At 39.5% G+C, this 27,061-nt stretch overlaps 1 protein-coding gene across 1 annotated transcript in view; it reads right to left on the bottom strand.

Annotated features, from left to right (window-relative positions):
• Window positions 1-27,061, bottom strand: part of PCSK2 (proprotein convertase subtilisin/kexin type 2) — a gene marked incomplete at both ends in the record, with an annotated part of 92,825 nt that overhangs the window by 35,516 nt on the left and 30,248 nt on the right. The window contains 3 exons of the mRNA XM_079532840.1: window positions 9,578-9,615; window positions 11,774-11,882; window positions 13,513-13,626. Of these exons, the coding sequence (XP_079388966.1) occupies window positions 9,578-9,615; window positions 11,774-11,882; window positions 13,513-13,626 (261 nt within the window). The remainder of the gene's footprint in view (window positions 1-9,577; window positions 9,616-11,773; window positions 11,883-13,512; window positions 13,627-27,061) is intronic.

Here is a 27,061-nt window from a genome sequence, read left to right as displayed (position 1 = left end):
GCAGGACATTTCCAAAGATCTTCCATTTCAAAGTTTAAGAGCAAAGAGTAGGGGGAATGTGTGACTGAGCTGTGCACTAGCATACCTGTTTAACTTTCACACAATTGCTACACAGAATGGGAAGAAGCAGAAGCTTCATCAAATACAAGCTCCTGTCCTGTAGTGAAAGACGTTATCCTGCTTGGTCATGTTTCCACAGCTTTTGGGATCCTTATTTGCTCTGATGAAGCTATGAAGCCTGTCTCTTGTGATGACTGAAAAAAGCAATACGCAGTAGAATAAATCCAATAAACCTGCTGTTTGTACAGTCTGCCAAATTTCTGATTGCCCTGGACTTAATGGAAGGGCTACTGGTGACTTCAATGAGACCAACATTTTATCAGACACTGTGCACTGCTATTTTGTTCCCCTCTAAGAAAGGCTCATTATTCTTACTGCTTCTGTTGGGAGTGCAATAGAAAGTACATTATTTTTAAATCAAAGCAATGTGAAATTGGGCAGACATTCAAAAATATCTTAACAACCTACATACCACACTAGTTCATCTACCAAGAGAAGAACTATTATATACAGAACACACAAATGCATACAGCAGTGTTAAGCAATGCAAAGCAAGTAGCTGCATCAAGATGAAGTGCCAAACAGAAAAAAATGAACTAATTTCAAATGAACCAAAATAACTTCCAGGCACAGTGAAGGAGAGGTGTTTAAGTACTGGAGTCCTTTTGCATCTTTCTCTACTGTATTTAGGCTAGCATTTGTTTGCACAAGATAGCAGGTTCTTTGTGTCTTCTTGCTTTTCTCTCCTGCAGGCTTACCCAAGGGACTCCACCAAAATGTCCTTTTTGCATGCCATTGTTTGTCATTAGCACGCCCACTAATAAACAGAGGGTTTGCGTCCTTTTTGCCAAGTCAACACTAGGTCTGAAAGTCCATCCTTGTCACCTATCAATTTTTTACAAGGCTTTTTGAGGGATAAGCATTCTCCACAAACACCGTCTAATTTAGATTTCTCTGCTAAGACCTTAAGTAGGCAAAACGTAACTACAACATGAAGTTTAATGAAGTTCCATTTCAATGCTGAACGATATTCAGGGATTTCAACATCAGCAGTGTCTTAAGCAGGATGAGCAGTTAAAGTAACTATTTTCACAAAAAACAGGAACTTCCAAATGCAAAAAACTGCAAAAATATGTTTGGCTTTTTTCAATTAAAAATGTGTGATTTTCTCTTTGGGGAATTAGAAGCTCCTTACTTAATTTTACTGGACTCTGGTTCAGTATTACATGGTACGCACTGCCTCCAGGAGAATCTGCATTTGAACCTGTCCTCCCTAAGCAGACCATAAACTAGAGTGGCATTTTGTTGCTGCTGATTTAATTCAGAAAGTTCCAGCAGACAAATATTTAAAGTTGAATCGATCCAAAATAGAAATATTTTATTTGTATTACCCCATGGACACTTACAGTTTATAAAAAGCTCATCTTTGCTGGCAAAAGATATTGTTCTACTGCAAGATTTCTGGCCGGTTCCAAAAGCTAAACAGTCTCCAGAAAAGAATGTAATATACAACCAAAACAGAACAGTACCAGATCCCTTCTTAGCAAACAGTGAGAACTGATAACTTTCCTCTACTTGCCTTGTCTAAATAAAAGAAGAAAGTCATTTCAAAAAAACTTTCTTGGAGAACTCAAGAGAGAGGCACAAGCCAATTTTAAAAGTGCCTGTCAGATGAAGAAATGTCCTTATCTGCTTTTCCACCTCTGCACATTTCTCATTTCAAGCCCTAATTTATTTTCCTTGAACGATGCCTTAAGTGAAAACTAATACCACAGCTTAATGATTAAAGTGATTAGCCACCTTACACTTTCTCGGTGTGCGGTTGATTAATTAAATACATGGATTACAGGGAAAAATAACTGCTGCAGACAATGTGTGGTCCTTAGCTTGCAAAATGAGTATCTTTGGCACCACGTCACGTTGCTTGCACATGAAGCATGCATTTAACATGACAAATATCCTTTTCAGGTGGTTATAATACAGCAGAAAGCCGAAAACTTTTTGCAGCAATCACTGTTTGGAAATAATCTCAGGTAAGTGCAGCTACCATACATGAATCATTCTGATTCTGGAAGAATTGTACTTTGAGGATATTTTATAGCCAGCATAGATTAGTTGGCCTGAGGAGGTCCACATCCATGGAACAGTGCCAACTTCAGCTGAACACAGTGCACTTGGAAAGAGCCAAGTATTTGGAGTCTAGATCTCCCCCAACGGACTTTGGCAAATGCATTATCATAACATCTTTTGACATGAGCAATCCTGTTTTCAGCTATGAAAACAGCTCTGTGTGTGACACAAGCTGTCTCTTGCTAAGGCAGTTGTGCCTCCTTCACAAGTTACTGCCTCCTCTGCAGCAAAAGCCTCTTTCTATGGCTCGTGGCCACACTTAATGATCCGGAGGAGAAATAGTTTTAAATTCTTTCAGCTCTTCTATTTTTAATTGAGTTGAAAGCTATAAGGCTTTGATAACATCTTTGGTTACAAAACATTCTTATTTTTCATGAAGTAAGAAGACACTGATGTCTCCCTTACACAGCACTGTGCCTTCTCTCTCCCAGCAGCAGTGACTATTTTAGGTAGCTATGAGATAGAGAAGAGGAACTGAGCAGTCATCTTAAGTAAGCTGCAGCACGTGAGCTCCAGTGTAACGTGTACCTGTAAAAGCAGGTGCTGCTGGGAGCAAGGGGAGGAGGAACGGACTGTTGGAGGGGCTTCATTATGTATTACATGACATTAAGCATTTTCTGTACGTGGTAAACTCAGGCCTTCCAAGTATGCAAAGCACCCCTTTTGCCTGGCTGATCTTATCAGAGGAGGCATCAGCTCTTTTTCAGCTTTCCATATGTTCAGAGAAAAAAAACAGATTGCCCAGAACAGAGATGAGTCCAGAAGCTGATCCTGCACAGAGTAATAGAAGAAAACCTGCCAAGTCTGACACAGAGATCTTCATTCCCTTCCCACTAAATTCTAATTCATCCCAATGAAACCTCAGCATCTTGCATGTCCGTAACGACCATCTTCCAAAGACTGAAAACCAGCTTCCTAGCTGCTAGAAGTCACCTGAGCAACATAAACAGCTGACAGAAGGCCATCAGTTTCTGTTGCTAATGCCAGCCTGCATCCTTGTAGCCTGGCTAAAGAAAGGTTTCATTTTCTCACTCAACAATTTCTTGATGAAAATTCTGCCACAATCTACTTCAAGAACATCTATCACAGTGTGCAGAGTGAATTTGCAAAGTGTTAGTAGAAGGATGCAATTAATCCCAGATTTTGGTGGATAATTTTTAATTGATATGCTAGCATTTATTTTGGAAAATCTATTCGCAAAATACCCAACCCCACAGCAACACATTTAAAAAAGAAAGAAAGAAAGAAAGAAAGAAAGAAACCAAGCAATCTAAAATCCAATTAGCGATGTATTGAACTATCTGAAACAGTTTGTTCTTTATCTTTTGATATGGTAATGTTACTTCAACATTGCAATTAAAAATAGGTACTAGCAATAATGACCAGGGTGTAGAGTTTGCCCATAAAATACCTTTGATGTATTAGCAATAAAGCTTTATTGACATTAAGCGCATAGTGTATGCACTCAATAAACCTTTGAAATGCAGTAGGAGCTGCAACTGTGCAACTGTGACAGGCTCTTTTGAAGTTCTCTCCATACCAGATCTCCTCAAGCAAACTCAAATCACTCACTGATGCCAGGCAGGGTTTTCAGACAGTTTCCTCCACGTTTTTGTCTTAGAAGGGCAAAGTTTTTCTCGCCACCACTTTCAAGTGAATTCTGTTTGACTCAGGCATTGTATCAGTTGGGATTTCAGTGAAGTAGATCAGCAGGGTCATAGTAGCATGCTTCAGTAGCTGTCAATGGAGCCCTGTCAACTTACAAAATCTTACCACCAGGCTGAGGAATTTTAGGGCAGATGCTGATGATTTACAGTGCTAAACCATCACTGACATACAGCCTCCCTTTGCATGCAAGGGAGGCTAAGAAAAAAGATCCTTTATGCCATAGCTAACTTTAGTGCAGATACTACAGTATATAATTTATTGCCTGCACTACTTATTTCTCTTCTGGCTGTAAAAATTATTCAGCAATGCATATGTTCCTCTAGTAAACAATGGAAATTGCAGGTCATAACAGAAGAACATTTCCCTGCTTCTCTGCTTATAATTATCCTAAAAGTATTCTGTGTGCCTCTTGGCAGGACAGGCGGACCTGTTAGCACAACTGCTGGTGATAAGGCCCCAAAAGTTGAGAGAGAGATTGCTTTGCCTCTTGAGCTGTAGTCAGTTGGAGAGAGAAGACAGGCAAGTCCAGAGGGAAGAAAAGACAGGAAGTCACCTTACCTGCACATATTATATTACTATTGATCACTGAGAATGGCTGCATGATTCCCATTTTACAGGTATAATACTTTTTAAATAGTTTTCTGCTCAGTCACTTCTTGTTCTTCAATAACAGATGTTAGACATGCCCTCTTCCTTACTCCCTCCTTCATTTATCTTTTATTTAGCTTCAGGCAGAGTTCAGGCATTGAAACCAGAAATTTTTTACTCCTGGTCTGAGTGCCTCGGTGGGACTCTGATTTTGTTCACCACTGCTAATCAGGGATAAATCTGCTTACACAAGATGATCAGCTCCCTGCTGCTGTAAATGGGATAATGCAGCTACACTGACCTTCAGCAGCAGACACGATACAAGTGTGAGAGTTACAGAATACAAACTCATGTGAGGGAGAGATCAGTTCATATTTCTGCTCATGGCACAACAAATCTGCTTGCTCCCTTAGGCTTTTCTTTAAAAGAATGTTCTAAAGTTTGTACTGCACAACCCCCACTGCTGCTTCTCCTCTTTTACTAGACACATCTAATATGCAGCCCTTGTTACTTTCCTTCTCTTTCTCACTCAGATGCTGTATCTCAGAGAAGTCCTGAAAATTGCTGGCTTTGTAAGCACAGTCTGAGTTGAAAGAAAAGCACTGAGTGCATTAGGCTTCAGCTTTTTAATTATCAGTTCATAATGAAGGGTTCTCTTCGTGGGGAAAAAAAATAATTTCCTGAAGGCTGAACCTCTGCAGGGTTTCCAAGGCATGGAGGAAAATATCGATCCTTTGACAATGAGTCTCTGCATTCACAGTGCAGAATGGAAAATTCCAGCTTTGCAAATAACCCCCAAAACTTGGAGGAGCAAGTGCCTGGACTGCAGCTTGCTGAGTGGGGTACAGGGGGAGCAGTCCATCCAGACTGTGAGAAGGCATGCTCCTTTTCATGTCTATAGGAAGGTTGTCGGGAAGAAATAAAGGTTCATAATTCTCTTGGCCAGCTAAAAAGGGCATTTGGGGTTTGGTTGGAGTGAGCTGGATACAAATGGAGAATGTATTTCATTCACATGCAAAGACTAGATGTTACCTATTTGAATTCTGAGGTTTCTTGGGCTGTTGTAGGAAAAGCAATGAAATGTTTAATTCTGGGAAACGTAAAATATATCTTGAACAAAATTATTGAAACAATACATTTCCTCATTCCCCCATCCCATTTTTGTGGCTGCAACATCAATTCTGCACTCCAATTTGGGACAAAACCAACTTTGACATATCAGACTTTCTAAAAGAAAAGATATCCAAGACATAAATCAATCCTAATTAGAAAGTTTCATATGCATAAGAGTAATCTTTTACACTAACTCAGGCATGTCCAATCCATGACCACATACCACACGTGTCCCAGCCCAGCCCATCCTGCCCCACTGAGTGACCTGGCCCAGCCCGGCCTTGGGCTAAAACCAGGGCACAAGGAAGGTGCTGTGCAGTGCTGATAAATGGCAAATAACTGTGTGCATTGTGTTATACTGGCTAAACACAGTCCTGTGAACAGCAAAAAAAATGCAGCCGTGCTTTCTGTTTTGATAAAGGAATTTGAGAATAGTTTTCAAGATTTCGGGAAGAAAAAAATCACCAATTTTTTGATGTACTTGAGATTCCATTTTCAGTTGACGCAAATAGATTACCTGCAACCTTTCAAATGCAGTGGTTCGAGTTGCAATCAGATATTCAACTCAAAAATCTGATTACGTCTGTATACCAGACTTCTGTAAAATATATCTTAGCAGAGAGAAATACTGTTCCGTTCACAGTCTGCCTTATTCCTGTCACTGCTTTTTGGCAGTATGTACTTCTGTGGACAACTGTTCTCCAGGATGAAGCACACAAACAGTAAAATGTCATCAAAAATCTCTGACGAACACCTGAGAGCTCACTGAGAACTGCAGCCACTGCCATTGAACCAGCCTGATGTGTCTGTCATAAAGACAGGGTCACAAATCACACTGGTTTCTGGTTTTGTTGCTCTCTTTTGTTATAATAAAAAACATTTAAAAATAAAATGTTTTGCTACTTATATACATTAGCTATATCATATATTTTATATGTGGCCCAAACAATTCCCCTTCATTCAGTGCAGACCAAGCAAGCCAAAAGGTTGAACACACGTGGACTATGTGATACTAAAAAAGTGAGATTGTGTGAGTGCCTTGCAGGACAGAGACAGATCACATATCATTGAAATTAAGGAAAAAAAATACAAAACGGTTTGTTTTTCTTTTAGAGAGCTCTTTCTCCTCTCTGATCCTCACTATACCTAAGTGCTAAACCTCCGCTAACCTGGTCAAGCAAAATAAAACAGCAATTCAAAACGTAAAAGCCAACCGAAACCATTCAATGGAAGCCAAGGTTTTGTACTTGAACAATGCTAACGTGCTGAAAGCATCACCTTTGAGAAACTTTCTAACTGTTCCCAGTTTTTCAAGAAAATGAACAGATATTGCTGTGATATGCAAGCATTTGTGCACTTGAAAAACTAACTTTTAATTTCCTAAATATAAGCAGTGCAGCCTAAAAGAAAGCTGTCCCAAAGTGTAAATGCCATGAAATGCTAAACATGTGGTACAGGAACTGTGCAAGGGTGACTGCAATTGTTGAAGAGAATTAAAGATCCATTCCTAAGAGACTGACTTCATTGCCTTTCCAGGTCTAAACTAATCTTTCCTCCAGGTTGGAGTGAAATTCTTGTCTTTAGTTCACGCCCAAATTACTACCTACTGGGAAATAATGCCCTTGTGGCGTCTAAGATGCAGCAGAAGCTATCAGAGCAGGGTCTCCTAGGACTCAGAGGCATGTGCAGCCTTGCAGAGAGAGGAGGAGAGGTAAAGCAGGGGTGAACTGAGGCCTGCAACCGCTGTGCTGTGCTTCAGTGAGTGAGGAGATGGAAAATTTAGCAGCAGGAGCAGGACTTGACCTTGCCCTTCAGCAGCCACCTCTCAGACACAGCTACTGCAGCCATCCCTGCGAGGAGGTGCCAGCATCCCTCCCTGCTTACCCTGCACATAATGCGCTAATTTATCAGCACTTTTTCTGGCAGCATCCTCTGGCATATTCAGCCCCTGTTTTCATATTTCTACATTAAACGCATTGGGTTTGTAATTACTATAAGTCTGTGATCTTTCAGATGGAGTTTCTGCTGCTCCTTAATGGTTATTTGCCAGACCAACCCCTCGTTCTTCAGCCTTCTCCTCTATGCCTGGCTATTGACCTGCCCTGTCCAAGCCAGGCCGAACCCAGCACTTAGCACTGCTGTTCATCCCTCAACAGCCTGATTACTGCTTCACAACCAGATCAATCTGTGTTTAAATAAAGCCATTCCTACACAGCATTTTTAAGAATCTCTCTTCAAGATCAATTTCTTCACAAGTCTTCCACAGCTACCACTAAAAATTTGTTTTTTCCTTTCCCAATCAGCTTGTCTTCTGTTTCAGCCCAATAGTTCTTTGTCTATCTCCAGCTCCACTGTTTTCTGACTTCTAGCATGATATCTTCATTGTCATGATATTCTCTACTCTATTTTCCATTAGATACTAAAATACTCACTATTGCCACTCTAAGCACTCACTTTTGCTAAGCCTGATGAGTATCCATCAGACAGAGAACATTTTTAGAATTGAAAGACAAAACACAGTATTACTAAAAATCTATTTTTAGTTTCTGGGCACGATCCTAGGTTCACTGCTAACAACAGAAATGTTCCTACTTTGCATTAGATCAGATACAGGTACACAGTTGTATCTTGTTTATTCAAAACACGATTATTTTAGAAACAGGGTATTCTCTTGTGCTTTGTTCATGCCTGCTGCTGCAAAAGCAAGTAAGTGAGCAAAAAGCACGTTCTGGCCCTAGATCGTATGCTAAAAGCATTCATGCTGAGAACAATTCCTGTGATGACAAAGGCTATCTTTTAATAACATTTTTAATTCATACAAACTTATTCAAACATCCTACTGAGTTACTCCTCTTGGGTGAGGGTTTTGCAGTTAGGGCAGATGGTTTAATTAGCTCCTATCGAGTTATTAAGCCAGTTCACAGCAAGTGAAACAGGTTATCTTGCACTTCACCTCTCCAGTCAGCTATTTCCCAAGTCCTTTGCCCAAAGTCTCTACCCATATATTCTCCACCATTAGCTGTTTAATACAAGGAACAGGTTTTCATCCTGCGTGTTGTCTTTTACTTTCCAAGTTGCAACAACTAATATATAAAAGTAATTGCCCTACTCTTTCTAATTTTGGAGCTATTCTTTCTGAATGGGTCATTTTACCAAAATTTCCAGTTGCTTTTGTTCTTTTCATTTAACTGCAGTTGAAAACCAAACCACATTGCTCAACTGAAGAAGTCTGGGTTACTGAAAGAAAGCTGCTGACTGCAGTAAAGGAGCAAGACCTAAAGCTGAGACACTGCAACTCATCAGGCAAAGAGCCACAGCTTTTCACCCTCACTGCCTTAAACACAGTGTGAAAGCTTCACACCACAAAAGCAGCCTGAGGGTGCTGGGAGCCCTTCTAGACATCTGGGGACACAGTGCTAGTGACCACGAGGGGCTGGGAAGAGTCTGGAAGAATTAAGACTAAAAGCTGCAAGTCTAAAAGTAAGCCTGAGGTATGTATGAGGAACAGTCAGTTGACACTGTGTGTGCTGATAATACACAATCTGCCCTGCGCATGCTTTGGAGCACCAGACCAAATCACCTGTTATAAAGGAATTAAGCTGTTCCTGGAGGTTTCAAAAGCTAATGCACGCTTGAGCCATGGTGAACAGTAGCAGCCTTGCAACAGCCCACAGCTCCACGGCCTTCCAAGTGACAGGTGTGCTCTGCATCTTAATAGCAGGATTTAAAGCCAATTCCCAGGTTACTCATTTCTGTCTCCAATCCAATACTGCAAACTGCAGCTTATTTAATGTGCCCAAGCACTGTCATTCCTTTATAAAAAGCCTTGTCAACCTTTTCATTCCTTGCACAGGCAGCCCCATTTGTAGTCTGCTTATTTCAATATGAAATGTATCATCACTAAGATCAGCAGTTCAGCCGTACTGTTAGCCTCTTCACAGCTCACAATTTTGTAACAAAGAAGGGCAATAACAATAAGAAAATTCACATTTTACAGAAAAGGTCGGCATGTACTTACATAATTAGAGGCAAGATCAGGATGCAGATAATCAATTCCTGCAATAAAATAATGAGAGAAAACAAACTGAAGGTTAAGAGTTCAAAAAATATCTTCTAATCATCACAGAAAACAAAAAACTAAACTCCCTTGCAGCTGTAAGAAAACAATCATGGTGAATAATGCCATTGATAGAAACGAAATTTCAGTTTTTATGTATTGATTTATAAACTGGGACATCACTTCTGATGCAGTCCCAGCTGGGAGCTGTCAATCATTTGTGCCAAAATTCAGGTGCAAATTGAGAAAGTGAGCTTGGTGATGACATTTATTGGCCTGTTTTGTCAATTGCATCATATCTGTTTAGTAAGACTAGCTTAAATCACAGTGTATCTATATACAAAGAGCTGCCACATACAGCAAAGTGTACCAAATCTGTGAACATCAGTGAACACTAGATCAGTAGAGCACACAAAAATGGATTTTTTAACCACTGATAATAGTAACCTAAGTAGAGAGAAAATGTGGATTAGACTGTTCTAGCAAATATCTGAGCATAGATTGCAGTCTGAGATCTGGGCTTCATGAGATACAATATTGAGACACTTAGATTCTGAGCATTCCCATACATGGCTTCAAAAAGCTGACACAAAACAGAAATCCCAAACAAGCTAAATGTCCTCTGGAGCTCATCTGGTTTGTGCTTAACACTACAAGCACTGAAAATGCCAGAAGGAACTCTCAGATCTCTGGAATTCTAAGCAAACCAGACACTTAGGTTGCAGCTGAGAAGAAAAAAAGAATACCATATCCAAAGGATCAAGGAGATGCACAGAAAATAGTAACCCTGATATTTCACAAAGCATGAGTTTAAAATGGAGGCTCCACACCTCAGCAGTTTGCTGAACCCTGGAACAAGGCAGTGGTGTGGAATATGCACATGCAATAATTATTTTCAAAGCTGATAAATACACAAATCCCCATGGATGGAACAACAGAAGCGGCAGATCTACACTCAGATGAAATAAATCAACCTATTAGATATCCAGTTAAAATGTACAAAGAAATGGCCACCAATTTCATGTTTTGCTTTGAACATTACCCTGCCCTGTGCTTCCAACTAATGCCCATGCATTTTACTATGTGCTTAATTATATCTGCAAGTATAATGGCATATTATTGTGATCATCCTGATGAAAATATTAGTTTCCATCATGTAGGGTCCTTAGCACTAGATTTGCAAGAAGGGATCCTTGCATCTGTGGAGGCTCTTGTTGATTCAGAAGGGATTTGGGCAACAGAGGACTCAGTGAAGAATCATTTCATGCAGGAGCTCTATTCCATACTTACTGGAACTGAATACAGATCAAATTACTCCCTTCTCTAAAAGCTACATCTGATGGACTAACACTTCTCAACAGCTTTCTTTGACTTTAAGCTTCATCAGTTTGTTGTCAACTCCATGTCCTAATCACGTCCAGTCATTCTGAAAGCAAATTCCTGCCTCTGTGGGAATAGTAAAAATGTGATTTCTCATGACATCAATATCAATATGTCCGAATCTACTGTCTAATTTCCGTGAAATCTTTGTCTTAGGGATGAGCAAACTAAAAACAGAAATGAATGAGGACCCATGTCAGCTAATCCCAGAAAACATACGTGGATCCAGCCTCTTTATTTATTTTTAATATTATTCAGCCATCCTAAAAGCAAACTATTCAACATCTAGTCTTAACAGCTGCTGCGACTTCAGCTACACCTGTTATGTTCATCTTCCTTGAACTTAGCCTCAAATTAGCAATATATTTAATATGCAGGTCTTTATTGACATTCAGCATGAAAGTGTTTAATTATTTCAGCTGTAGAAGTATGACTTTGAGAATAATGCAACCCAGAAAATGTTTTTGTAAGTACTTTTTGCAAGGCAATTAAGTCCCCTAGTCAGTACCTACAGAAGTCAAGGGGAGTCTTTCCTTTGGTTTTATGGTCATTATAATGTGCCCTCGAAAACTGCTGCTTGATAATTGCATACCACTATGACTGCTTTGGATATCTGTGCTTCTCTGTCCCTACTGGAGACTTCATAACGTATTTTCCCTGAAGACTGGTAGTCTCAGCACTATAAGCAATTCATTATTACTTTTTAATCTTTTTTGACTTTGATTGCATGGAAAAAGCTACTTAAAAATATTAAAGTAGCAGGCAGTCCTCACTTACCATCATCCATAATTCCTATGGTAACTCCTTTCCCGGTGTATCCCAGCTCCCACGCCTCAGCTACGTTAAGATCAAGTCCAGGCGTCCCATCTGCTTGACCAGTGTTAATCTAATAGATCAGTGAAGAAGAACAGTTCTTTTTACCTCACAGACACACTTCCACAGACACCGATTCTGTCTTTATGTCTTTGCATGCATTTTTGGTATAGAAAATAAATCCCATCTGCTTTGGAGTATTAGTCTCTCTGTAAGCTTATCTACTGCCTTAAGTTTTAAAAAAAGAGTTACAGTGGTAAATTCACTTCTTTGTGGTTTATAAGACATGGTTGAACTCTGAATCTTTTCAACAAAGGAATGTTTTTCTCCTCAAGTGTATCAGGGTAGTGGTTAAGCTAGCAAAAGTTGCACCAGTAGATACTACAGAGGACTCTTTATGAGCAGGTAACGGTAACAGTTTTTACGGAAAGCAGGGAGCTACTGAAATTCAGTCCCACTGGTTTTAACATCAGAAATGACTTTCTGGATTACAAAGTTAGGTCTGCTTTGAGCAGGAAGGATCACTAATTGGACTTTATGGGTCTCTGTGTGGGTATGACTCCTAAGGGCAATCCCCTGCCTTCAAACAGAAGTTGTGCTTACCAATCTCATTCACAATTTTCTCAAGTTCCATGTTGGACAGAATATTTTGCTATTCCAGACACAGAACTATTCAACTTTATGTCAGATACCATTTCTCATTTCAAATTGCACTTCTGTGCACTTCATAATCTAAAATCTGAAAGTATAGCTTGATTTTTAAAAATGGTTATTGTCATCACTGTGATATTTTGATTGATTGAAGTACAACAATGAAGTGAATCGATCCACATTTTAGTTCACCATTTCACCAAGGGTAAAAAGTCTCAGACATGCTTACACACCCCCATTTATCTCGCAACCCTTGTCTTGGGAAAAAAAACAACAACAGACATATCTGATAGATTCACACAATGTAGGAAATGCATTAGAAGGAAAGAGATTGAGAAATACTATTCATAAACAAAGAGTCAACTTAAGTGAACAAGATGATACCATATTTACAAAATTCTACATTTGTCACAGTGTTAAAATTGAGGAAAAATACTTTATCAAAGTTTTAATACAAGGACATCTTTCTTAGTTACTTTTATGCAGAAAAATTTCTGTCAAGACTAAAAACTTCTCCCTGTAAAATATGACACATTAAAAATGAAACAATTCAGTAAAATATTAATTTCTTTTGACATCGGCTTAAAGCCAAAATTCTGCTTTTGACTGAAAAAAATCAATTAAGCACTATTCAGATTTGCAAAAGAAAAGAAAAACCTCATTTTTTTTTCTAACAAGTATACTAGAACTTTTTGTTATAATTCTGTAACTGTTTTACCTAGCAACAGCTCAAAGACATGATTCACATGCAGTTTTAGGGGTCACATCAGCACACCAGGAATGCCCACAGGACACCAGTACAGTTCTCTTTTAAGTCTTCTGAGGATCTTTCCATTGCCTGAAATGAAATCTAGCTCCTGAAATTTGCTGGGTCTTTCCAGCATAAAAAGAGGTTCAGTTAAAAAAAAAAACAACACAACAGAGCCTTGGATTCATTCCCAAATTCTTATAAGATAATTGGAGAGAACTCTTGCAAGACATTGTACCAGCACAAAGTAATTTGAATGCCAATTACTTAGTCAAGCTTACTGTGATTTTCTTTCAGAACTTACCAAGTACCACTGCTTTGTAAATAAAGGATCATTCATGTTGATGTCAATGTCATTGATGTCCCTATATCCTCGCTTTCTTCTGCTGAAGCCTTCCTGCTGCACAGCTTTCTTGACCTGGAAGGATTAATTTTTACATCTTTAGCTGAATGTTCTTCACCATAAAGATGTTTTTGGCTTTGTTTCCTTTCTCTCCAGGAGAGATAAGGGTTCTGAAATCACATTAATTGTGTCTGCATCACTCACTAGCAACCTGGGGCAGATTTCTGTCAAAATTTGCAGAAGGAGCTCAAGGAATAATGTAATTCTGGGGAAGATGGCTGTGGAGAGAAGAGACTCTCAAAAGTGCCCTAGCTGGAGAAATGCATTTTAGATAATAGAGGATTTGTGCAAGAAAGAGACCCTACTCTTATATCATTGACACAGACCTTCTTGCCATACTTTTCTTCCTCTGAGCCATCAGAATCAAAACATCATTATTAGATGACAAAATTATGTAACTAATTCCAAGTATGAATATTCCAAGCTGCATTTGATAAAATGAGGCCTCAGTCACACTTTTTTTCAGACTTTTCTCTAGGGCATTTTCAGAGTATTAGATAGCTGGGAGATTAGATTTGCTGGGAGAAAAGTATGGGGCTATGTGTTCTCATTGTACTCCTGAAGTTCCTGGAAACACATCTTACAGAGAGATGCACTCTCAGGGATTATCTCTGTTATTAATAAGTGATAAATAAATGCATTGGCAAGAAAAGCTAGAAGGCAAAATGGCCACTAAATGGACCAAGCTGGCTGGAGTGTAAGATGTGAGAATACTGGCTGTGCAAAACAAGCTGCCACAGTTTGAGATCCTTTTCTTTATAAACAAACAAACAAAAAAACACTAAAATATGTTCCTATGCACTGTAAAAAAACAAGAAAAGTTAGACACACAAGAATCTTTGGAGGCAGAAACTACAAATGTCGGATCATAATCACCTTATTTGCAAAAATATAAAAGGACACCACTGAATGGTTCTAATCATCATTATAATATGTGATAACATTCAGCCTAACAGAGAGAACCAAGATTGCATAATAGTCCAAATATTTCATTTATGTATATATATATTCATCCCTCTTAATCAAAGAGGAAAGCTTAAAACTATACATTGAGTAAACTTTGAGATGCAGAAACAAGGCAGCAAAGATTTTCTTAGGCATTTTCTTTAAAAGAAAACAACAACAACAGCACCACAATGCCAAAACAATCCATAGTTATTAAAGGAATCTCATAACTTAAGTAGCCATTTCTACAAGCGTGGCTTCAGCATTTCTGATTAAGAAGATGTATACCCTGATGTGTCACAGTAACTCATGTAGTGTCAGACAGAATTCAACAGAGGAGAAATTCCTCCAAAGGCCAAATTAGACCTTAGAGGAGTTGAGTCATTCTTGGAGGTGTCCTTCCATCTCCGTTAATTAAAGCAGGAGCATCAAAGGACAGGGCTCAGCAAGATGCCTGTGACCAAGATGAAACTGGGATCCAACTGACTGGGGCTAAAAGCTATTTTCCTCACAGCTACATTGCCTCATTATAACCTTGAGAGCTTAATGCCAGTTCATAGTGAGCAGGATGAGGCATATGTGACGCACTCAGAAAGAGGATATCAGAAAGAACTGATCTGTCCTGAAGAGGCAGTATCAATGTTTCTAAAAACTTACTTTTATGAATTCCAATTCCTTAACTAGAGGTGCAAAGTGATAAAATATTGCACTGGTAGGTGCTTTAATTTACATACATTTCTATCACTTGTTCAAGTTCATTAAAACCAAAGCAGATGGAAAAGAACGTGAAAAACTAATGCAAAGTAAGCTGAAAAGAAGACAGTGACTAAGTAGGAACCATACCAGATGTACTTTGTGGTGCCAGGTACCCGTATAAAGAAAGGTATAAGCACACTGTTTGATACCTCTAAGATAAGGCTCAGTGATGCCATGGAGACAACAGAGCAATCACCTGTCATTATCCCTTACTCCGTTACCACCCCTGCCTCCATGCTTGCAATTGCAAACCCCAAACTGTCACCACATGAGATAATTACGAACAGAAGCCAACTCTCAGTTAGAGGGATGCCAGAGAGAAAGATTCATGCATTTATGCGCCCACGCAGGCTTGCTGGCTCTGTAGGACCTGCTGCATTAAGGCACTGAATTAGGATTTAGTACAAAAAGAATTCCACTAATTAAAAAGCAGTGTTTTGGAGCCCTGGCTTTTTTTTAAGACAAGCTGAAGAAAGTGAGGAGCAATTTGCAGAAACAGCACAGACTGACTTCACTCTTCAGAATCACCTCATTTCTCTGATTTGTTATATCTGTACAATAAAATATAATTTGTATCTTTTATTATATTACATTACATGATATTGTAATTCCCCGAGAGGTGGAAATATATGTGAAAAGGATGTATAACCCTCTCTGAACTAAAACCACTCTTAACACGCTATTTTACATGGACATGAGGCATGCAAGATACTGCCATTCAAGGAGTAACTATTTCAGAATGTCTGAAGCCTCCTAAACCCTACAGAAACAAGGCTTTTCTCATTAAGTTCAGTAATGATAGCAACTTGCAGAGTCACATTCAAAACAGACCAGGCTTTCTTGCCATGAAATGAATTGAAAGGTTTGGGTAAAGCCTTGGCACCTTCCCCATCACAGAAGCTACAAAATGCCTCATTCAGTTGCCTTGTGCAAGAATTTTACCTGCAGAAGAACAAATTTGCCTGATGAAAATGCTACCCTAAGATCAGAAAACATCCATACATTCCAAAAAAAAAAAAAAAAAAAAAAAACCAAACAAAAAAAAAAAAAAACCCAGGTGGAGTAAATTTATGCTTGATGTAATTCCAATGATTTCAGCAGAGAACTGCCAATTAGCAGATAGCTGATGGGAGTGAAAACTTGTCCTCTTGCCAATAAGGTACATCTACCAGAAAAATAGTATTTTTCCTCAGCTGTAAACTTGTCCTTGACCTAGTCCAGATCTGAAGAGGAACCACATCTTACTTTGCTTCTATCTGAAGGATTTCTTCTTCCAGGCTTCCCTATGATATCTGTAACATAAATGCATTAAGTATCTTCCTGCAGATAGTAAGTTTTAAAAATGCATACAAGAGAGAACTTGGGATCACATTTTTGCATGTGGAAAGGTAGAATATCATTGAAGAACATTCTGATCTTATAATAGACACAGTATAAAATAAAAGTATAATAAATGTATTTTTTTCCATGTTCAGACTTGGAATCCAACCAGCAAAGAAATCCATAATGCATCCTCATGCCATCTTCTAAATACTTATTTCTCTAACTGAAGCAGGAAAAGCAGTGTTTGTAAGACAGACTTTTGATAATAGCATCTCTAAAGGCTTTGAGCCTGTTAAGCATGACACTTATTAGAAATTAGTGAAGGAACAAGACTTCCTTTCAAAATGAGCCTGTTTTTCACTGTCTCAAATTTGGACTTGTCAGCAATAATAGCTTTTATTTATTTCATTCTTAATACATTTATTTCTTCTTCATTATGATAGAGGATTAAGAAGTGAGCATGTATTTTATTAGCATGTGGCTAGATCATGTTAAAGTTACTAGGTGTGTTATTATCAGAAAAAGAAGGTCATGCATCAAAGAAGGTGCAGTCCATGGATGATGGGAAAGAGGCTCAGGTATTGATTTTTAATATACTTGTACTTATGCATGGTGCATAAAGCCACTTGGATGATAATAAAAGAGCAGGATACTGATGCAGAACAAATTAACAAAATAATCGATTGTCTGCAATACTGCTCCGGGAAGGCCAGCAACCACAGCACTCTAACTGTGCTCTATGCTCCTATGAATGCCAAGACAATCAGCTCCTCGTTTTGAAGAAACAGGGTTAATTATACTGTTGAGTTCTTGCAGTTAAATGACTCCATTATATTGAGCATAAATGACAGATTTACTAAATTATACCAGTGGGTATAAAAAGTGGAACAGTACACACAACCCCCAACCTCAAGAAATAAGAACGTGACAACAGGAGAATTTAGGCCAAATTTCAGTGGAAAAAGACAGTACTAGTAATGACATCTAGTAAGCATGACTTGCATGGCTTTAAAAAAAAGCAACACAGCAGTAAGATGATCAACCCAAAGAAACTGTGGATCTTTTCTTTCTGAAGCCTGAGTTCAAAGTAGGTCTGCTGCTGAAGGCGAAGAAAGAAGTTGAAAGCCATTTCTCCACATTTCTTAAGAAGTCAAGATGATGGTTAGTCTTAAGTCCTACAAATTGTGCAGAGGAGCAGCCTCCCACGAAGGTGGCTTGGAAGAGCATGTCCACATACCTGAAGGCATCAACCAGTAAAGTGTTTCTGTCTACTGGAGAGCTGTCCTGACTGCTGCTATTAAACACAAATTGTGACAACAAAAGATGGAGACAGAAAAGTTCAAGTGAGTCTGTGAGATCCTCACACCTGATAGCCTTCAAAAAGGAACGAGAATGGGATATGAAACACCTACAGCACCTTGTCAGGGTCTTAGCCACAAATGTCATTCTCTCTCTGATCCCAGTCTCCAAATGTTGTCTGTCTATTCTTCATCTCTGATTTCTAAGTAAACACAGATGAAAACATTTAATTTTACTATCCACTCCATCCATGTAAAGAGAGGGAAATACTGATTCCATTCACAGAGATTACACTCTCATTGCTCATTACACTCACATTGTCCAGCAGCAGTTTGCTGAGAAGAAGCTCAGGAATGTCTGAAGAATACCCATTTCACATTCTTCTACATTTTTCCTAAAGCCCCAAAGTAATGAAGTTTAGTGAGACTTTCCACTGCAAAGTAGAAAGAATAACTTTGACCATCCTCACTAGAGAAAAGAGAGTACAGACCTAGCGTTCCTTGAACTGCAGCCGAAGTCAGATGAATCAAAGAAAACCAAATGACTTTTAAATGTTGGCAGGGGCTTCCCTGGGAGTGTATGTGACTAAGTACTGCTCCCAGGCTATGGTGTGTTACCCATTCTCAATCAACCGTTCTTTCAAGGACTTGGCTTCCTGACAAATAGAGACAATTCTCAGAAGCAGAGAGCCTGACGCCATACGACACGCACTTCACTTTTCAACCTAATGGTTGGTTCTCCTGTTAGCAATGGGAAGTTAAGCTCTGACATACAGTTACAGGAGCTGGACGTGGCTGAAGGCGCACCGGAGGACAAGGCAGCAGTACCAGAGCTCCAATACAGAGACAGGACTTCAGCTGTTATTACACTTTACACCTGGCAGTGAAAACGCCTGCAAATTATTAAGAGAAAAGTGCAGAGCACCAATAGCAAAATGTTCCTGCTGCCATTTCCAGGTCGATATATATTCCTGTGAATGTAAATACCCAAAATATCAGTCAAACACTAAAAGCAGATGTTTGAAAACAAATCTTCAGCAATCTTTTCCCATCTTCTACATCCTCACAAGGAGGGATGTTCCCCCCAGCGTTTTAAATAGCTGCCCCCAGTCCACGAAAAAAACAATTACTTCCTCCCAATAATAACAAGAGATTGGTCTCCAAGCATAGCTAGTTAATGTAGCCATTTTTCTTTCCAATATAGCAGCTTCTCTTCTACGAAATTATCAATCTTCTCAAACTTCTCCCAGAGAAAAGAGGGACCATCTCCAGCTAATTACAGCTTGTACGAGTGCCTCCAGAAGTACTATCAGCAATCAAGTTTGTGCAAGTCAAGAGGAGGTAACTGGAAGGAAAGCACTGCTTGATTTAAGAACTGCTCTACCTGGCACCAGAAATTCACTTAAGCTGGCAGTTGGGTTCTTCCCCCATTCTACCGTTCTTCCCTATATTAATTTATGATTCATCTATGATTCTATTTGTAGTTGAATTCCTGACATCTGCTGTTGAATTAATAATAATTAATAACCTGAGGTGGGTAAGGCTAGGAGACTTTGTCCACATGCAGAAAATAGATGCCATTTACTTTGATATTTTGATTTTAAATCTTCTGAGCCTATTTTGAAGCCCAGAAAGAGTAAGAAGGGATGTCAGGGAGCTTGGGTGTGTCGCTAATCACCCATTATTTACTAACTAAATGACAACCACTCTCTCTCAAGCAAGCTAATTACTTCAAAGATTCTCACAAGTCTCTCCATACTAGGAACAAATTCCTTTTGGTAACCATAGGCGTCTCTGTTATTCATGTAGGAGTCTCCAAGTGCCTTCTCCACTTTCATCAGTCAATGGAGAGTTTTCTGTACAAGGATTCTTTTCTCCAGCTATCCTGTCCCACCTTGGTTGGTGCAATCAGAACAGCTACAACAAAGATAAAGCAGTTGTTGAAGGACAAAGTATCAAACAAAGTTTATCAGCACAAATGTACCTGCGATTTTGAAGCAAAAGACACAGGAATAAAATTGTTGTTGATTTGAATGATTTCATGAAAGTAAAAATCTGTCTTCTTCCATTAAAATTCCTGTATTACTGCTTTGTTTCATAAATGTAATAATGTCTATTCAATGACTAGCATAGAAGCACAAGAATTTCTTCGACTTCTAGCAAACCTCACATTTACTACAAAATGTGTCCATCTTTCTCGTTTCTCTTTGTTCCATTGTTCTTGTTTACTACTTGTGTATCTTGCTTCCTTTAAAGAAAGGTTACTAGCTGAAATAGTGTCACTGAATATCAAGGTGCTGCTGATTTTTCTGCTTATTGAACTTGGATGTTCTGTACCAGCCATAGTTTTCCACTTTCTCTAATAAGCCCCACATGACTGCTCAAACACTTCTAACTTTATGTAGACCATCAGCAGATTTCAAGCCTTCTGGACACTGAGACTGCCTCCAGCCATCCCTCTTGAGACATCATCTCAGTTTTCCCTGGCTTCAGCTTGTGCCTTTTGAACTTTTGTCTCCACTCTCTGGACACGATATTGAAAAAATGTCATGCTCCCAGTAAAATAAAACAAGGGTAAAATATTACTACTGTTGAACTCTTTGGAGAAAGGCTGTTTCTTGCAGAGCCTTGCTGTGTCTTGCACAGTAAAATGTAGCATAGCTGAGGCTGGTCTTAACTTCCCACTGAAAAATCGTAACACCAGAGGTATGGCCATTTAGGAAACTACTACAGAAGTTCAGCATCCATCAGACAACAGTAAGACACGAAAGTAAACAGCCTCAGCTCAAAGGTTCCACTCAGGCAATCAACCTTTTTTGACAGAAACATAATGTAAAGAACTCATGTATCAACCAAGTTCATGTAAAACAAAAATAAAGTAATGCCAGAACTGACTTGCTTCTGCCTTACTTTGTGACCTTTCATTTTCCCGATACTAGTTCAGTGCTTGGTAAATAAGGAGCTTTCAAAAATAAAAGAAAGGGAAAAGAAATCAATACTTTTGTCCATTTAGCAGGTCTCTCACAGTTCAGTGATATTCAGGAAGCAGTGAGTAAAGAGACAAGGAATCAATGTGTAAGAGGAGGCTTTGGATCATATTCAACCAGCTCAACTAAGAAATCAATAGTGCTCCTCTAGATTCTACTTTGAAATGCAAGTGAATTGTTTAGGCTGCAGTGTAAAATGAAAGCTGAGTATAGAAGGCCCACGGAGGAAAATGCCAATTTGGTAAAACTGAAATTTTCATAGGATTGTGCCTTTTTAGATGGCAATTTTTTCTCAGAGTAGAATTTATGAAGGAACAGTGAGACTGAGAAAATGCCCTGAATATCAAGATATCCAGTGTGCAGCTTTCAGGAGCAAGCAAACTGATTCATGTCTCTGCTCTCTCTTCAATTTGGCATGAGGGTCACATCAAGAATTGCACTATCACAGATGCTGACTATTCCAGGAATGCTGTCCTTATTTCCATTTTTTTCAGTGCTTAAAAAAAAAAAAAAAAAAAAAAAAAAACACAACAAAATCAGAGCAGAAGCATTTCTGAAATCCTAAGGTGTTTCTAAAGGAATGAAAAACAGCTTGTTATTCTACCCAGAGAAGGTGCCATTACACTTTATGGTGTATTTTGAACAACACCTCTTTGCAAGACAGCAGGACAGCTATCCCAGTTACAAAATCAAGATCGCTGTGAGAATGAAATTCCCTGGAGATGGGATGCAACTGCATTTGTGAGTCTCACCAGTGGGTCAGAGTGCAAACAACAGGGACATTTTATCAGCAGCATGTGGGCATCTTTTACTACTTTGCAGTCTCAGCATTTACATCAAGCCACACAAATCAATCAGAGGAACCACATCTCTGTGCAGGTGTAAACAACAGCATGTCTGGTGACAGAGAAAAGAATTAGGCCCCACGCATGTAGGGCACTTTATTGACTGCACACTCTCCCTTCTTTGCTGCCAGATTAGGGGCTGCAAATAGCAGCTCCCTCTTCCCTTACAACCCCTTGGCCAATTACTGCAAATAAACCTTTCTAAAAACATCATGTTTGAAAAAAGACACCTTGTTCTTCCTCCTCAGCAGTAAAATATCTTTCAGGGAGTTATTCTCTTTTATTACTAAGGCCACCAGCTGATACAGGAGACCCAAAGTACATTTCAGTTATATTTGCACTCTCTGTGGCATAAAACGATTGTAATTTAAATGGAAATCAGGTGTAGCTCATTTTTAAGACTGCAGACCACTTGGCACTGGGAGTGGTTTTAGGATACAATTGTGCAGTACAAAGAAGAATCGTGCTCGCTGGATCTTCTAATTTAATAATTCTCTTTCTGCCATCATTTCATCATTTATTGCTTTGGTCTGTTTCTTAAAATCCTGGGCACTCCTCCATCAAAGGACTTTTCTTCCTGCTCCACAATAGTTCATTGGTCCTACCCAGACAGAAATACTACAGAGCCCACCTCTGTATCACTTCCTCTTTGAAGATTCTATTAATATGGTTGCTGCTCCCACACAAGCAATGAAGATGCTATCTGATCCATCCCAAGGGAAGAGAACTGCTCCAAGGCTAGAGATTCCTTTAATTCTGTTGATTTTAAGTTCATTTACTTCATGAAACAAGCCTCCAGATAAGTGGGGACAGAGAGAAAATATCACTAGAGAAAAACCTGTTCAGTTTGGTCCATATGGGAAGAGTCAACTGTCAGATAAAATTACTCCCTTTGCTGAAGCGTACCCTTGACCCATCCTGAGGGAGAAGACACTTCTTGTAAATATGTGAATTTCTGTCGTAATGCCCAAACACATTTTCAGTCATAAAGCATCATTTGTAGCAGCTCTACTTCTAATGTCATGCATTTTCTTTCTAAAGATGCCAAGTTGCTTTACAGACATTAAGTGTACTCCATATGGAGCCCTGCCATCCGCCTGCATCTTATGGAAATCAAGTCAGAAGAGAACGAGACCTTAAAGCAAGTCAGTAGCTCATATTGAAAACAGATCCTCCTTATCTCCAAACTGATACCTAGATCTGCACTTAAACTCTGGCTTCTGAGCCGTATCATAATTCAATATTGCCGCTTCATTCTCCACAGCCCGCTTCCCACACAAATTGTACCTAACAGCTCATCATCTGCCTTGAAACATCTGCCTGGAAAAATACAGTACACACTTCTGTCACGGAATTACTGGCATGGATTATCCCTTTCTCACGTCAGCAGTAAACATGCCATATTGTCACACTTGTTGAAGAATTACATGTTGCTCTGTGATTTATGTAATCATTTTGCTTTCTACATATAAATCTCTTCTAAATGGATTCTGATCAAGTTAAAAAATACACATTTTGGTACAGCTGCCCCCAGAGCTCACTGACCGTATTCAGATGTGGTAACAGTATTGAGAGATGTCTGCAGTTCTCTCATGCCGTGGGGCTTAGAGAAGTTAACTTCAGATTCCTCTGATGCTCATGGCCCTTCCAAGTAGATTGGCCCTGCTGCACCCAGTGGTGGTGAAAAGTTATCATACAAAAGCATCACCAGAATCCCAGCTAAAGGGCAGGTTCCCAGAGTAAAACTGCCTCATGGCATTAGGAGTAAAGAAAGGTTAACTAATGTCAGTGCTGTTGCCCTGTGCACAGCACATGAACCAGGCCAAAATCAATTTGCTTTAAGTCTGGATTAAAAGTAACTTAAACTAGTTGTGGCTCCTCAGAATCTGGAGCCATGAGATGAAAATGAAGAAAAGGTTGGTTCAATCATGTAGAATACAGGAGTTTTCAATCCTGAGTTCAAAAAGGGCACAAAGACATCGAGGCCCAAGAACATACTCAAAGAAGGGCAACAAAGCCATGAAGGCTCTGGAGCACAAGTTTTATGGTAAGCATCTGAGGGAACTGGGGCTGTTCAGTCCGGAGAAGTGAAGGCTCAGGGGAGAACTCATCACTCTCTACGGTGACCTAAAAGGAAGCTGTGGTCAGGTGGGGGTCTTTTTCTGTTCCCAGATTACCAGCAACAGGATGAAAGTTAGTGACCTTAAGTTGCCCCAGGTGAGGTTCAGATTGGATATTAGGAATAATTTTTTCTCAGAAAGAATGGTGAGGTATTGAAACAGGCTGCCCACAGAGGTGGTGGAGTCGCCATCCCCATTGGACTACAACAACTTGGTAGCAATGATTGCTGCCCAGCCAGGTGGGAAGGACATTTGCAGAAAATCCTTTTAACCTTAATAAAAACAAAACAAACAAACAAACAAACAAACAAAAACACACACACAAAAAAAAAACAAACCCAAAGCTTATTTTTACAAAGGTGCCTTCCTGGAGTGATACAGCACAGCTGCCAAAAAAAAAAAAAAAACCACCCTAATTTTGTTCTAATATTTCAAACCTGCAATACTTCAAGGTTCACAAAGCAGTAGTGATATATTGGTGAGTCTTTCTTGTCCATTTTTAACACCTTCAGAGATCTGTTGCTATCTCAATGGTGATGAGATATGCAATCACAGAACACTGCTCTTCCTGAAGTGCTGCCTGGTGGGAATTAGATAGGCTGCACAATGTCTCCTCTCAGTAAACATCATATTTAGAAACCAGAGACAAAACAGAAGCCAATCTTATGACAGAGGGAAGCCACAATTACGCTGCTGCTCATAGTCATGTATCTGCTCTTGCAGCCAGCAGCAGAGTGGCTGGGTATAGCACAGCTACCTCTTTGTTGCGTTACCGTAAATACTCTGGACAGAAGAGAGGAAGGATTTTGCTCCCTTGCATTCCTTTCCCAGCCCACTGGGAAATAACTGGAAATTGCACTGATGGGGCTGTATACTGTAAAGGTTGCAAATGCACTTCCTCAGCTCCTAGATTCAGAGGCTGATGGATCCCTGTCACAAAGCACATTAATAAAATCAGCAGAGGTTTGTGCATCGCTGCTGCACAGTATCAGGTTAGCAGTGTATAGCTGCCAGTGCCAGGCCATCTGCCACAACAGAAGCACCGAAACAGAAGGGTTTCCACAGAACAATTTCTGCATCAAGAGGAAAGATAGGAAAACCTGGGAAATAAGGGATTGGTTTGCAGAAGGAAAAGAAACAATCCATGCCCCTTTAATTCTAGCTTTTACCCAAACAGATTTTTAACTTGATACTTTCAAAGGACTAACCTTGATGGTTGTCATGACACTCTGTGTGTCAGAATCCTTTATTTTAATCCTTGAATGTTTTCCTTCAGTTTCCATCAGGGAGCTTGCAGAGAGTGCAGCTGCTTAGCTCCCTGGTGTGGAAGGGAGCACAACCAATGATGCAGGCAGATCTCAATTAGGAGGCATTTCCCATTTCTTTCCAGAATCTTTCTGCCATAGATCTTTACAGAAATAGGGTACTAGAATGTTCCCTATGGGTTTTCTTGAAAAGCCTGTAGCTGAGAATCTTTTTACATACGTGTCCATGATCTCCAGCAGCCTGTTCTACCAGCTGCTGCTCAGGCCTCTTTGCAAAGCACATCTGCACAATTAAAATCATTTTCAAGTATCTTAGAACCAAAGGAGTTCTGGTTAGACTTCATGGGACCAGGACGTTCAGCTGGTTCAGGTTATGTCACAGGTGCCCCTGCTTATCCATTGCCTGCAGCACTGAAAAGTAAACCCCAAAGGCTACAAAACTCATTATTAATTGCACTTGCATGTGCACTACTGTGGATTTTGGTGCCAGTATTTTCCCTTGTTCCCACTGGACCATAGAACAGGCTGGTTTAAATGAAGTGCTAAAATGATCATGCTGCTCCAAAATCTTTGAACTGCTTCCATATTTTTTTTGGCCAGGGACAAGGAAGTATCCTTGCAATTTAGTTATTAGCATAAAATAATTAGGCTTTGGAGCATATTTTCCTCCCAGAGCATACATATAATTTGCATCGGTATTTATAGGAACTTTTCCATTGGAAAGAGGCTGGACCCCAAGGAACCAAGAAAATCTAAACTCTAAATACACTTCTTCCTATCACCACAGATTTCCATAGAGTCCTGTAAACTACTACCCTCATTACATAATTTTTACTCTTCCTATTTGCTCAGGCTTCACACAAAACGCAATGAGAAAATGAGCTGAAATTCACTGAACTGAATGGAGTGAGTCTGTATTTACCCTTGGGCAAGAAGAGATGGAGCCTGGGTCTTCACACTTCTGGAGAACTGCAGAGATTGCTCTTTGCGTCCAAACTTTGAGACCTACTTCATATTACAATTCCACACAATAAAAAATGAATGCAAAAGCCTCCTCGATGAAATTACATTTCTTTGATAAAAAAAGTAATGAATCTCTAGTTAATGCCAACAGTGCCTGCTGCATGTACCTTTATGGATTCTTCCTAGTTCCAAATAGCCAACATTAACCTGTGGTGTGGCAAGCACTGAAGAAGCAATTTGAGAGCAACAGTACCTCAAGGAGAAATGGAGTTTTGGGAAAATAAGCTACTAGAGCAGAATGATCATCTTTGTGACAGACTGAACAGACACTTCCATATCCTGGAGTCTTAGAGAAATGTAAAACATCCAGTGCTAACATACAGAATCACAGATTATACAAGATGTTGTCAACACAATGGCATCAGACATGATGTCCTTTCCTTTAGAAGAGAGGTGAGCTGTACCAATAAATGACCGTAACAAAGTGAAACTGTTAGTGAAGCACTGCCAGAGAAACAGAAAGACTTAAGGATTTAACTTGCCGAAGACTTGGCTTAAAACACCATTTTATGAGTCTGATGGTAACAACAGTAGCCTGCAAAACAGGGAACACTTAACAAAAAATAGAAGAAAATAAGAAAATAAGTCCTTTTCAGGACTGAAAAATTAAGATCACTTCCTTTTTATCAAGGGTTTAACCCAGTTTAAGTTATTCCCTCTTATTTTACCTCACCTTGTGCCACCCCTGGTCTAAACAGCTGATGAGATCAGAGAAATGATCTAGCTTGGAACCATTTTTTTTGCATGGTATATTTAAAATGCAGTCAGATTCTTTCCCCAACAACAGCTGTTCCTTCAAGAGGTGGGAACAGCGTCGGAGGAACAAGCAGTGAGGACAGAGAAGGCAGGAATACCTAAAAACACCAGGTGAAACCGCTGTAGTAGAAC

Source organism: Tetrao urogallus (genome assembly GCF_951394365.1).
Source record: "Tetrao urogallus genome assembly, chromosome: 2".
NCBI classification, from domain to species: Eukaryota; Metazoa; Chordata; class Aves; order Galliformes; family Phasianidae; genus Tetrao; species Tetrao urogallus.
The sequence above is the reverse complement of the archived record's forward strand: the minus strand, read 5'-3'. Positions and strand labels throughout refer to the sequence as shown.